This window comes from Manacus vitellinus, unplaced genomic scaffold (assembly GCF_001715985.3).
Source record: "Manacus vitellinus isolate BGI_N305 unplaced genomic scaffold, ASM171598v3 scaffold_25_pilon, whole genome shotgun sequence".
Classification (NCBI taxonomy): Eukaryota; Metazoa; Chordata; class Aves; order Passeriformes; family Pipridae; genus Manacus; species Manacus vitellinus.
The window spans coordinates 11886863-11900188 of NW_021939882.1; the positions used below are offsets into that span (position 1 = coordinate 11886863).

At 43.6% G+C, this 13326-nt stretch overlaps 1 protein-coding gene across 3 annotated transcripts in view; it reads left to right on the forward strand.

The window, feature by feature from the left end:
* Nucleotides 1–3239: 3239 nt before the first annotated feature.
* The window catches only part of FBXW11 (F-box and WD repeat domain containing 11), a 70545-nt gene continuing 60458 nt past the window's right edge, over nucleotides 3240–13326 (forward strand). The window contains exons 1-2 of one of the 3 annotated variants that reach the window (XM_029960244.1): nucleotides 3240–3320; nucleotides 5697–5804. Coding sequence is in view for 1 of the 3 variants with exons in the window: in XM_029960242.1 (XP_029816102.1) it covers nucleotides 10888–10938 (51 nt within the window). In the remaining 2 variants the exon portion in view is untranslated. Of the gene's footprint in view, nucleotides 3321–5696; nucleotides 5805–10836; nucleotides 10939–13326 lie in introns of those variants that run through there. The other 2 variants (XM_018073615.3, XM_029960242.1) reach the window with 2 other exon arrangements.

Consider the following 13326-nt stretch of genomic DNA (forward strand, 5'->3'; position numbering starts at 1 on the left):
TTTTGGTTCTTAATAGAAAAGTTACAGTATCTTGAGGAGAGTCTGGTGTTTGACCAAAGTTTCACTTTTTCAGTCTCTTTCGAGGTTTGGAGGCTTTTTACCTCACAGTGCAGTTCCATTTTGTACCATCAGTGAATTTTCCAGCTCTGCCCCACGTGAGCAGGGGAGGTGCAGCAGAGAGAGTTCCCTTGAGCTGGAACACGTGCACGGCTTCCTGTGGAGAGCAGAGCAGCGTCCGGGGCTGCTGCCCGAGCCCTGCCCCGCGCCTGGGGATCCACATCCCGGTGTCCATGAGGGCAGGCTGGGCTGTGCACAGCTGCCCTCTCTGAAGTGCTCTTGGGTTGCTCCTTTCCAAAGCACGTGGAGCATGCGGAGCTCGTGTCTGCCATGGCTGTGTCACACGGTGCTCGCTGTATCCCTTGGGATACAGGGCTCGGAGCGCTGTGGAAAATTTGGGTCGCTGAGGAGCGTGGTGAGCAGCATGTCAGCAAAACAACCTGCCTTGTTACGAGCTGTGCCCTCAGAGGGGCTGGGAACGTGCTTTGAAGGACGGCTGTACCTTTTCATTTCCCCTGTGTTTTCTCAACCACCTTCTCTCCTTCCACCACCGTGCTGTGTCTCTGCTGGGGGGTGTTGCTGTGCACTTGGAGGTCTCCGTTTCTTTGGCATTTCCAGATCCCTGTCCCTGGGCAGCTCCGGTGCTTGTGCAGCAGCATGTGAAGGGGGATTGCTGATGGCCCTACAATGAAATGGATGTTGCAGCAAACGTGCCACTGTGAGAGGGATGATGTGTGGGAGAGAGTAAGAGGCCATGGTTATGAGAGGGCTGCTCTGTGACAAGGGGTTTTTTTGTTGCAAGGGAGAAAATAAATTGAAGGGAAATGAGAATATTTACTGAGTTGTTTAAACTAATGCTGATTAGTAACAATCCTTTCCTTCCAGCTTTTTTCTTGGGTGATGTCTTCTTTATACGAGTGCCACTGTTTATGTTGTTACATAATCTGATTTCTTGGTTTGATTTTTATGGCATCATTATTCACAGAAAATCCATTTTTTCTGGAAAATCCCTTCCTTCCCACCTTTATTGATGTATTTATGAGTTCAGTGGTGTGACATCTGACAGCCTACTCTGCTTTCCTGTACCACTTCCACACATTTTCCAATATGAGCAATGCATGACCGAGACCAGATAATGCAAAAGTAACATAATGCTGTTTGTGTTTTGATAACCAAAAAGCACTGACTCTTTTTGAAAACTTAATTTGCTTCTCATGCAGGCTAAATTAACAACGGGAACGTTTAAAGGCATGTTGTTTCTTCGGTGCTTTGTTAATCCAGGTCCCCGCAGGACTTGCATCCTTGTATTTGCACCCCAGGAAATTACCAGTTTTATTTGGGATCAAAGAGTAGTTCAGCTTCCCAGGCCTGTTTCTCATATGAATACAGCTGAAAATTTGTAAGATGTAGTAGGGACCTGCTTGATAGGAATAGGGACTGATGTGGTTTCTGGGAAAAACAGTGAAAAAAAAGCTTTTGTGGGTCAACTTCTGGCTGTGGCAACACTGCAATATTTTGTTTTGCTCGTTGACTTGGAGGAGAATCACAGCTATGTATATGTGTATATTCAGTGTACAAGTTGCAGGGCTGCACTCTGAGTTTCATTCTGTTGAGGAGTTTGTGAATGTGGAGTTCTGGTACAGAAGTTGTGACACGTGCACTGTTTGCCTTTTTGAGAGGTGTGTGGTTGTATTTCAGGGTGGTTTGCAGGATGGGACTGTGTTCAAATCTCCCAGCCTTTTCAGTGAAGCCAATTTCAAATTTTCAGACAAAAATACTTACATCTGTTTGAAAATCTACACTTAGAATTTGGAAAACTTAGTAATCTGCAGTTTGGATTTGATAGAGAATCTCTTGGGGCATGGAAGGACTGGCCAGGGAAACTTGTTATTCAGGCTGTCTCCATCACACCAGTCCTTCTCCAGACCAAAATCAGACCTGTGCTGTGACAATTGCAAATAATTTTGAGGTTTGCCTTCATGGAGGAATGCCTCTCCTTCCAACACCCTGCTGGCTCTGCAATGACTTAGCAAATCAGTGCATTTATGTAATTTTGATAGATGACTTCTTGCTGAGCTGTATTGTACTCTTAAAATTCTGACTCATATGCCTTAACATCTTAGTACTTTTCTTGGCAGCCTTAAAAAATCATACATTGGACATGGTACTGGGCCTACAGTGCTGCTTTGTCCTTGAAATGCTGCCCTGTAATTACTATGGCCTTACCAGTGGTAGAAAAGCAGGAAATTGGCCCAGGATAAAGATGCTCCTTTCTTTGGGAAGCTGTGGGCAATCAGGGGCACTCATGTCCTCATGGAGCAGTTTCTTGACACAGCTGGGAACAGTGGCAGTTTCTCCTACCCTTCTGAATTGCTGGTGCCTTGAGATGCAGAGCACAGGCTGAGGAACACTCGATTCAGCTCCCTGGAGGGGCTGGAGAGCAGGGCAGAGGGTGAGAGACACTGTGCCGTGTTCATCTGGGGATGTGGCAGCATTTGGTTCTAGAAAACCTTGCTCTTGCTTCTGGCTGCTGGCAGGGGAAGTTTTATAGGCCACGGCCCAGACTTTTTGAAGATCTCTCTGAAAGGCTCACAGTTTGTTCTCTGTAGGATGTGCTTTCTGTGACACGTGTAGTGTGAGTTTTCTGCAGACTCCATCTTCTTTTAGGGGTTACTGTTCCAGTGTGCTGCTGACAGTACTGGCTGGAGGCCTTTTATCTCTTTGCTTAGCAGGAGGTGACATTTTCTTGTTTCAGGAGTAGTGGACTGTGTCTTCCTCTCTCCTGGTTCTGGATCAGGAGAAGCACATGGGGCTGTTTGCCCTGTGCATGGCCCTTGGGGCAGCTCCTGGAGCGGCTGTGTGAGGTGTGAGCTGGTGCTTGGAGCTTTAGTATTTGTTTTGTTGTTTGCACTGTAGTTTCTTCTCATCTTCTTTAATCTTTGCAAAGTGAGCTGTAGCCCCCAAACACTTGTTCATTGGGTGATTCAGGGTAGGGGAAGGAGCAATTGTTGTCAGTAAATCCGTTTCTCTGTCTTAGATCCACCAATCCGCCGCCCCACTAACGCAGTCGGTGCCGGGCTGGTCAGTGCCTTGTCTCTAACAGCTTTAGCAGTAATTGGGCTTTCGTTCAAGAAAGAAGTAGATACACCAAGCTGAAGATGATTGGCTGCTCTCTTTTAACAGACAAGTCTGAGAAGGAAAACCCATTCGAATCCCCTTTCATTCTGGATTGGTGGATCTGAAGCCCAGAAACAAAGTTTCAGGTAAGATGTCACCCTGTACTATATCTTGCTGCTTCTGCTTAGTTGAGTTTGTCCGCACATTCAGTCTCTTGCTTTAACTGCTTCATGTCCCCGAAGGGTTTGGACACAGGGAGTCAGCTGCTGAGCTCACAGTCAGAAAGGGCATATCCAGGAGTTACAGTAGGACTGTAGGGAATTGCTGGTCTGCTGTGAAGGACAGGCCTAGGAACATGAGGCAAACTTCTGTGGAGCTGGAAAGCCGTGTGTGCAGGGGCACGGAGTGAGTGGCTGCCACATCCTGCCCCTGGAAGGGCAGAGCAGCCTTGCCAGGGACTGCATTGAGCTTCTTGGCGGAGGTCAGGGAGCTCTCAGAGCTCACCTGCTCTCAGTTCTGATGGCTTCAGCAGAAATGGAGAGAGTTTCTCTAGTTGTTCCTGGTACAAACTCCTGTAGCTTTTCCTGCTGAAGTGCCATTTGAAATTCTGTTGTGGGCAGTGTCCTAAACCCTTTGTGGGATTTCAGTGGGAAGATCTGTCCCCAGCTGCTTTTGGAGGTATCTAAGCCAGGTGTAAGGCAGGGCCTTAGGGAGGAGCCTTGAAGTGATAACGGGTTTATTTCAGAGCAGGGGAGGGTGGTTGTATTTTGAGTCTCATTCATCTGAGATTTTGAGATGACTGTAAAAGGCTACAAGATGTTGTCTTAGAGATGGGTTTGGAGGGTACTTTTGTGCCTCAGGAAGGAAAGCTGTGTCCCTAACTGGTAGGAAAATAAAGTTCTGCCAGTTCAGTATATATGGTGTGAACAGGAGAGCTGCAGCTCTCCGAGTGCCCAGCTCTATTGTCAGTTAGTGCTTTGATGAACTTGGCAGCTTATTTCCAAAGTCACTCCAAAGCAATGCCCCTCAATTCCTTTGGACAGTAGTAGCAATAACACTAAGCCACTCGTGTGTTCTCTCTGGCAGGGAGTTGCTACAGCAGCTGGTGAGGCCTCAGTATTTAACCTCCTGTACCAGAGACTCTCGTAGGTGCCATTGGTTGTTTTAGCTCTGCGTTTGTCTTGCTGGCGTGGTATTTTGTGCAAAAGTTATATTTGAATTTAATTGATAAATACATGTGTAATGAATTATTTGCGCACAGGGTGCTGTTGGGTTTTGATTTGGTTTTTTGAGTAGTAGAATTTTATTTGGTTAGGGTGGAGAGGTGTTGGACATGCTGTTTTAGTGTAATTCTTTAAAATAAACCTGGGGGAAAATCTAAGGGAAGTACTTACTAACCTTAGTCTGGCACATTTCTTGCAGTCTTATCTAAAATCAAATTGAATTTGCCCCATGCACCTATCAGACTCACTTTGGAGTTAAAACTGTAAAATAACATCTTCCTGTGGAATATTTACTGTTCAGGGTGTGCCTTTTTCTAAAAAGAGAAAATAAGGAGGCAGAAGTGAACTTGGCATCTTTTATGATGAAACCTGAAAAGAGGAAATAATTCAAAATACACTGAGGGGGGAAAAAAGAGGAAGCATAAATGTGTGCTCCTGCTGATCAAGATCCCCAGTGTTATGATATTTAATATTGCTTAACTTTTGAAAACATGAAACAGCCCTACAAAGGCAGCAGTAGAGCTGAGCAGGTTGATGGCTTTGTTCTTGCCCGTGTTTTGAATCTTACATTTCAGAAAGTACAACATAAGGCAGCTCTCAGAGCTGTGTCAGTATTTCTACACAGCCTCTGGTGTGCAAACCCTGCCTGTGAATCCCGAATTTTGTTATGGGAGAGCCCAGGCTTGGACCTCAGGAGTGTGTGTAGTCGGGGGTTAATATTGTTAGTTATGTTAGGCCTCACCCTTAAAAACTTAATACAGAAGAGAGTCTGAGACAACTTTTAACATGTTAGACAAGTTTCAGCCACATTTTTGTACATGTTTAACTCACTCAAAGTGTCTCCTGTTCGAGTTGGCAGCGCTGGGTCTCTTTTCCCCAGCTGTTCTGTGCTCAGAGCAGGGGTGCTGCTGTCTGGGGGTGTCTGACCCCTCTGTTCCTGCTGCAGGAGAACAGGGGAAACCCTTTGCTTTGGAAATGGCCTTTTGAATGTAACACAGGGTGTGTTAATGCAGAAGGGAGTTTTGGAACTGGGGGAGTTGGGGTGTATGTGCATGAAGGAAGGAGGGTTAATCTAAATACTGTGTATTTTGGAAAATTTAGATGATTTCAGTTCATGTTCAGAGTGATTTACACAAACGAATTAGGATTTTCTCCCTAGTCCTTTGTGTCTTCCTGAAAATGAGCTACTGCATCTGACGAGTCTTATCCTGATGAATAAATTATAATGGAGTAAGATGGTTATTATATTCAAGGAAAGCATTTTATCTTCTCTCCACTGAACCCATATTCCTTTTGTAGCATTCATTTGGTGTAGCACACGTGTACTTTGATCTCCAGGAGCAGAGTGGGACAGCGTTATCCATCACCCTCCTGTGAATTCAGTGTCCTATCTAGAGCAACGGTGTGGTAATGAGGAGAATTTATCTGATCAATTATTTTCCCTTTGTCTTGCTTTAAATTTCCTGATTCCTCACTTAGTGCTTTTCCCCAAATGCAAGAGCTCACGTGCAGATCTTGAATGGCTGTTGGAAAGTTGTTGCATTGAACCACTTTTATTGGGAATGGCAAATCATTTGTCTAAATTGGTTTTCCTAATGGCACCATGACTCAGTTATTGGTTACCTATTTTTTTAAAATGATCTGATAATAAAGGAATAACCAAAAACATTTCACAGGTTAAAAAGAGTTTACTACTGTGTGGATAATTATTTTTGAGAAAATCACTTTTGCATTTGTAGTTCATCAAAGGACAGAAATGCAAGAGTAAATTGTATCTAAGACAGTTTTCTTGACCTGAAAATATAGTCCTCCTTAGATTGAAGCAGGTCACTGGAACCCGTGTCAAACTCCATGGGGTTTGGAAATACCTTGTAGGGATGGTGCTCCAACAGCCTTCCTGTCCGGACACTCGAGGTGCCGTGAGGCTGCGTTTGGCAAAGGCAGTGCCGGGATGGCACCAACTCCAGCAGCCTGGGACAGAGCATGTGGACCCCCTGCACCTCCAGGGGACAGCGGGGGCTCGCAGGGGCTGGGAGGAGCACGGGGTGTCACTGCCCCAGTCCCTCTGCAGAGCTGCCCTGCCGGAGCAGAGTGCAGAGCAGGGCTGGGCTGTCACCGGGACACTGGGGGTGCCCCTGCATGTCCCACAGAGTATTCACACACACCACACTGACATTCCTGCTTTCCCACCCCTCACATCCTCAGAGCACTCCTTCCTGTGCCCGGTGATTCACCACTGCTCTGCCTGGCACTCTGAATAAATCACTTACAGTAAAAGCTCCAGGTAAGATCTGGATGATATCCCAGCCTGCAAACCAGGATGGACTTCCAGCTGGCAACTGTGCCCTGCCGAGTGTAAAATAGTACTGAAGGCCTTGCAACAGTGCTACTGCTTTATGGTTTTCATGTCTTATGGTGGTTAGTGCTGATTTTTGAGAAACAGATCTGAGCTTGATATTAAATTTGAGTTGGGAGCATAAGGCTTTCCCAGGTGGTCAGACTGCCCTCAAATCCAAGTTTGCTTTTCATAAACACCCCTTTGTGCAGCACTAAACTGAACCCCCAGCCGTGGAGAGGGGATTAAGTAGCAGCAGTTACCCTATAAATTTATCAATATTAATTGTTAATAATTGGAAATAAAGAAGTGTCAGTTCTATTGGTCCAGGCCTAAATCAAAGTAAACTAAGCAGTAAATCACCAATGGTGAGTAGCATGTGAGTTTCTTACAGCTAAAAACCTGTACCTTTTTTGCCAGTTCAAATATCAATTTATAGCCCTATGGACATCCAGAGCACAACCTAACCTTGCTGAGGAACTGATCTGCTGTCCCAGGAAAGCTGGGAAAAGCATGCCAGACTTTAGGATTTATAAACTGAAAAGATTTGCTGGGTTCTGATGTTCAATTTCTGTGTAAGAAAAAAGTTGCTGCAGGAGGAGTGAATTAATATAGTTAACCATGCTTCCTGGAAAAAAATGAAGTAAATTAGCTCCTTCATTTGTTTTACTGCGTTTTCCTTTGGAATTCCAAAATACCTCCCCTTGCCAATCTTTTTTGGATTCTGTCTAGAAACTGTTTGTAAAAAAACAAGGATATTTTTGCCTTATGACCTGAATTTCCCAAGCTGTAAATTTGGATTCCAGTAAATTTGGATCCAATAAGTGTGGATTCCTTAAATTATCTTGTATAAATAAAATGAATGCATGAAAACTTGCAAGGTCATAATTTTAATACTTTCTAAGAGCTGCAGCACAAGGCTTGGTTATGGAAATGCTGTAATTCTTGATTCTAACACTGCAGTGTTGCCATCCCTGGGCAGCAAAGGGATGATGGTTCCATCAGGAATACCCACTGTAGTCCAGAGGCATTTCTTGAGCAATTTAATGGGCTTTATAGGATAAATGAGGGATTTTTCTTTTTAAGGGATACAAAAGTGTGAGGATTTCTGTGGGACATCACTGTTTAATGATGCACTGAACCAAATGGTTTCTGGACATTTTACAGTGCTTTAACAAGACAGCAGTGCTATAACCTGGGAGAAGTCCAGGGGGAATGAAAACTTTGGATGGTTCAGGGCCTGAGATGTTCAGGGCCTTTTTTGATACCTTCATCCTAAAATGTTGGTTTGTTGGGTGAACACTGCTTTGTGCTTTGCTATTAATATAAGAAGCTCTTAGCATCTAAGATTTAAAGGCGTTGAAGCACATTCCTTTTTTACTGATACTACTGAGAATTTCCAGGTTTGAATGCAAATGCAGCATTTGCATAGGCTGCTTAAATTTGAGATTTAAGGTTGAAGCCTAAATCTTGCAATGTAATTCCTGGAGCTTTGCGTACAGAAGTAAAATCAATCATCTAATAATAAAATTAGGGTATGAATCCTTCCAAGTGTAAGGCATGGCAAAGGTCAGTGGGAGTTTCTGTGTTCTTGCCCTAGAGCTCAGAGCCCCTCTGTGCCCTGCAGACAGGGCCTTCAGGCGATCCCACAGCTCTCCAAACTTCCTGAAATCGTGCTGCATCTCCCCGGCATCCTGAGGAAAGACAAGTGGAGAGTGAAGGCACGAGTTCAGGCTTCAGCTGGGCAAGGTTAAGTCTGTAGTAACCATTAAACTTTTATTCCTGACAGTCCCTACGCAAGCAGGTCAAGCAATGACATGTCGGTGAACACACAAATATTTGCACGTTCCTGTTTGGTGTGAAGTGGGAGGCAATATTTAATTTGTAGTGTTGTGCAATATGGTTTTATAAATCCTTTCAGTCAGGGTTTCGTAATCCTGTGAAAAGGCTTTTGTGGGGCTTCAACTTGGCGTGGAAACGGCCTCGCTGTCTAATGTATTTTAAATTAAATTTAAAAAAATGTTCTTGAGTGACCCATCTTTCTTTTAAGTGTTTAGAATTCAGCTTATTTAGGTATAAAGTAGTTCATAAAAGAAAAAGCAGTCTAACAACCTAAACTAGTGAAAAATAGTAAAACTATTTAGCTTATAATTTATGGACACCTACAGGTTTAGATTCATTAAAAACATTATACTTGGCTTTGTGCACCTGATCTTAACATCTTAGGAGGCAAGTTTGCTGTGTTTTTTGATCAATGATTTTTATTAAGTCATGTGAGCAGAATGAAATTTTTTTTACCAGACCTATATGTTTAAAAATGCAACATTTTCATTGGGCTTTAATAAATACCTGCAATGATTCCCTGAATTTTAATGGTTCAGTGTTGCAGAAACACCATACAGGAGAGAATTCCAGTGTGTTTTGATGCTGGGAGTGGCATCCTTGTCCTGTTCTTGCTTTAATTTCTCTCCTTAGCATGGAGATGAAAATATTACACTTTCTTTTGTTTTATTCATAAGACATGAAATGAAAACAATTAGTTTTTAACCCCTTCAGGTGCTCTGAGCTCTCTCCCCCTCCTCACTCCTGGCACAAACTGCTTTCCCAGAGGCTTCGCCTCCTGTTATTCCACTGTCAGCTTTGGCCTGTGTGGGGTTTCTCGTTTAAAGATCTGGTCTTTGTTATAACTAAATTGAAAGGCAGTGTGAAAAATACTGGAAGCTCAGTCTGTGCCAAGGGCTCGAGCTGGGTTTGTGCACTGCTTGATGCTGAGGAATTGAAGCCTTTTCCCCAACTTTATCTGGTGTATGAGCTGCTCTGCCCTTAAAAGGAGCTGTGAAATAATACCCTGGAGCTATAAAAGGTTTGGGGAGTCTCTGCAGAACACTTCTTCAGCTTCAGAAAAAACCCAGAAAGGATTTCCAAACTTTGCCTAACTTCTCCTGTCAGCAATGGGGAGTCTGGTAGTTAAGCTTGGTTCTTTATGGCTTGGGTGGTGGTGTGAGTAATAACTGTAGTCAGGGTATAATTTGGCTTTAGGATATCTTCAAACTGATAATTCCAAAGTTTTCCCCCAGTTTCTCAGGATACCATGTATCTTGACTAACCAGAACTTGGTCATGCAGTTTGAACTTAGAGGTTGTTCCTGTCTAAAATATACCCCAATTTTTTGGTTGTCAGTGTCCCAGAAGAGAGACCGGAACCTCAGACACTAATGTTGGTTTTGCTGTTGGAATAAAGCACCACAAATAGTTTGGGAAAGCTGAGACAGTGGGGAGGACCAAACCTTAATTCCCAAAGCTCCTCCACTTCCACTCTCAAGATTTGCCACCCTAATGGGAACCTCCTGCCCTTGTGTCTCGGGGGGGACTATGAAGGGAACACGTGGTGCTGTTCCCTTTTTGGGGTGCACTCTGGGGACAGGATCCTTAAAAAATCCAGAGAGAGGAAAATAAGGCAGCAGCAACACTGTATTAAGATAGAGAACGACACATGTTTTTATGAAATAACAGTAAAGAACCAAAAAACCTGAGGATTTTTTACACATGATGGTGTTTGTGGTTCTCTTGTCTAGTTGCTGCATTCCCTGCAAAGAGCATTTGGCAATGGGTATATAGCTTTGATCCAGAGCTATTAATCTGGGTTAAGCAACAAAGATGCTCAGTAACCTAAAAAAAAGCAGCTGAAGTTGCTGTTGCTGAAGAACAGATCCCCAGTTGCTCCACTGAGTGTCCCAGCGTTTCCCTCTGCTGAGCGAGGCCCCAGAACCTCTGTCAGCAGCAATGTGGGACCCAAACTGTGACAACTCCCAGACTACTGGTACTACGTTAAAACCTTTAGCTGGGCACTAAACCCAAGAGGTTACAAATGAGGCAGATGAACTCAGGACAGAGGGGTGGCTTGTCCTGGACAGGACAGAGGGATGACTCCTTTGCTGCACAGGATCTTCAGTGGTTATTTTACCCTTGGCCGCCAACCCGGTGACTGATGTAGAAATAACATAGATAAGTACCCACGTTATCTTACTAATGAGTTGCCTGCCTTGAGTGATTTGTTGTGGCATCTAACTGCTTCTTCTCTTCCTTCCTTTTTGTCACCCTGCAGTGTTCTGTGCCAAGGTCTTTGTGGCTAGGCTGCTCCAACCTGGTAGAGAGCATGTGCGCACTGAGATGCCTGCAGAGCATGCCCAGTGTCAGATGTCTCCAGGTGCCTTTCTTCTTTCTTGTTGTAAATGTTATGCCTATGCTTTGAACTTGTGTTAAACTCGCAGGACTCTGTTTAATCCAATTGTTAAGTCTGCTAAATGTTTGTTGTGCATCCTTTTCTGAAATCTTCTACTTAACTGCATTGGAGGAGTGACTCTTAAAGGGCTGTCTGTGCCGGAGGTGCTGGGGGGTGGTGAGGTTGTGTTTGATTGCCTGTTTACTGAAGTTGTGATATAAGTAGCACATAGTTCTGCATGTTGCCTGCTACGTTTTGCTTTCTCGTTTAATTTAAAAAAATAACATAATGAGCTTTGCCATTTCTCTTAAATTGCAATGAACTGACTAGCCTGTGATATTTGTGTGATTTCATTTAGAAAGGATAAGCTTTTTGTTTGCTGCTGAGCGCGGTCCTGGGTGTAGCCTTACATTGGTCTTTGCACGTGTTTGAATGCAGAACAGTGAGCATGGAGTCCTGGGGTCTTTGGGTTGCCCTGTTCACTTAGTGTTTTAATTTAAAGAAGTGAAGGGATGGGGGGTTATTCTGCATAGAAAACCACTAAACCTTAAGTTCTCTGTTGTTTTTTTCTAGTAAGCTGTTGGAGCTGAGCCTGCATAATTTATAGATGGGGAATTGCTGCTGTTTCTTCACTGGTTTGGGAGGGATTGAAAATGATAAAAAAGGAGCTTTTGGTACCAGTTAACAATATTGAACTCCCAGGGGATTTACCTTGGAAAGAAAATGCCCAATTTGTGTAGTAACTGTGTGCCACTTCCTCAGGTGTTTCTGAATGTATCGTTTTTTAGCAGAGCACAGTGATTATTTAACATTTGTATATTTTATAACATAATAACATTATTCAGTGGTTCAGTCTTTCATGTGTACAAAGTGAGTACTTAAAAGAAATTGTTTTTGTGAATGAAAACGAACAATTGAGTTTTGTTTGTCACTCCATTTGAGTTCAGCCACAGTCTTACCTTAGAGAGCAACCAGTTATTTCAAAGCCTCTCCTCCCACTTGCAAAATGTGGCCACTTGAGTTCCAGCAAATTTCAGTTTCAGAATGAGAAATTCCTTCAAATTTTCTGTTAAAATAGAAATGTTTTTCTGTTTCAATGCTTTATATTTCCCATTTTGAAATAGTATTCAAAGCAAGGAAAAAACACCCTGAGATAAACACATAGAAGGATAATTCAAATGTATAGAAATTATCACTGTCTCATGGCCAAATAATGGTTATAGAAGGTGCCTATAGTTGTGCCAGGGCAGTCACTGAGGTTTGGTGTCTGTCTTGGGAATATTTGCAAGCTTGTTCTTATGTAAAGTCTTCCTACTCCCTTTTCCTGATCCTCAGTATTGACACCCTCTTGGAAAAGTAAAATAAAACTTTGTTTCAGTGGGAATTCTGAATTTCTTTTTCTCCCTGGATCTTATCTGTGAGTGGCCAAAGGATGTCTCAGAATGTTTTAGCAAGTGATCATGGTTGGTTTGAAGCTGGACAGTGATGTTGGGAGTGTGGTGGGATGGGCAGGGATGGTTCCTGAGCCCTGCTGAGGGTGGGAGCTGCTGCTCTGCTGCCACGGCAGACCCAGGGCTTAATTTGTTACCTCCTCCCTACCTGATTTTGCAAGTTGTGACTTCAGCCTAACTGTGTTCACCAGCTAGAGAACTGTTTCAGGACTTCTTAGTGCTGAGTCTGAGAACTTTGACTGTCCCTAGTTCCTTATAAATCAACTCCACTGGGTACATAAACTGTAAATTAAACAGAGGCAAAGCTCTGCTCAGGCTGGGAGTTGATTAACTGATGCAGAATGTGTTGTATTACAAACTTCTGTTGATAATATTGATTACAGGATAAAGTACAATCCAGTTTGTTCACGAACGTGCCGCTTTATACACGAGGTTTTTGGAAACTTGTTATCACACAGATGTGGTGCCGTATAATTAAAACCCAGAGCTCAGGCAGCTGTTTTGTCAGAATGTGTCACTTGGAAAGATTTCTCAAACCTGTCGTGTTTTCAGGAATTATTACAGATCTGTCAGCTTTTATGAGAACCATGTTGAAGTGCCAGTTCATTTGTAAGGCTTTCCTGCTCCATATGCCTGTGGGAATTGCACAATCCCAGAACATTTTTAGCTGTATAATAGCAACAGTTATTAGGGTGAAGGAATTTCAGTGATTAAGTACATGCTGCAAGGGCAGCCCCGCTGTTCAGGCAGGTGGGGTTGCTCTGGGGCTGTGGGAGCTCAGTGTGTGCAGAGAAACAACTGTGTGTGTCCAGCCTATTGTACAGGTTGGATATTAGAAAGAAATTCTTTACAGAGAGGGTGATCAGCCATTGGAATGGGCTGCCCAAGGAAGTGGTGGATTCTCCGTCCCTGGAGGTTTTTA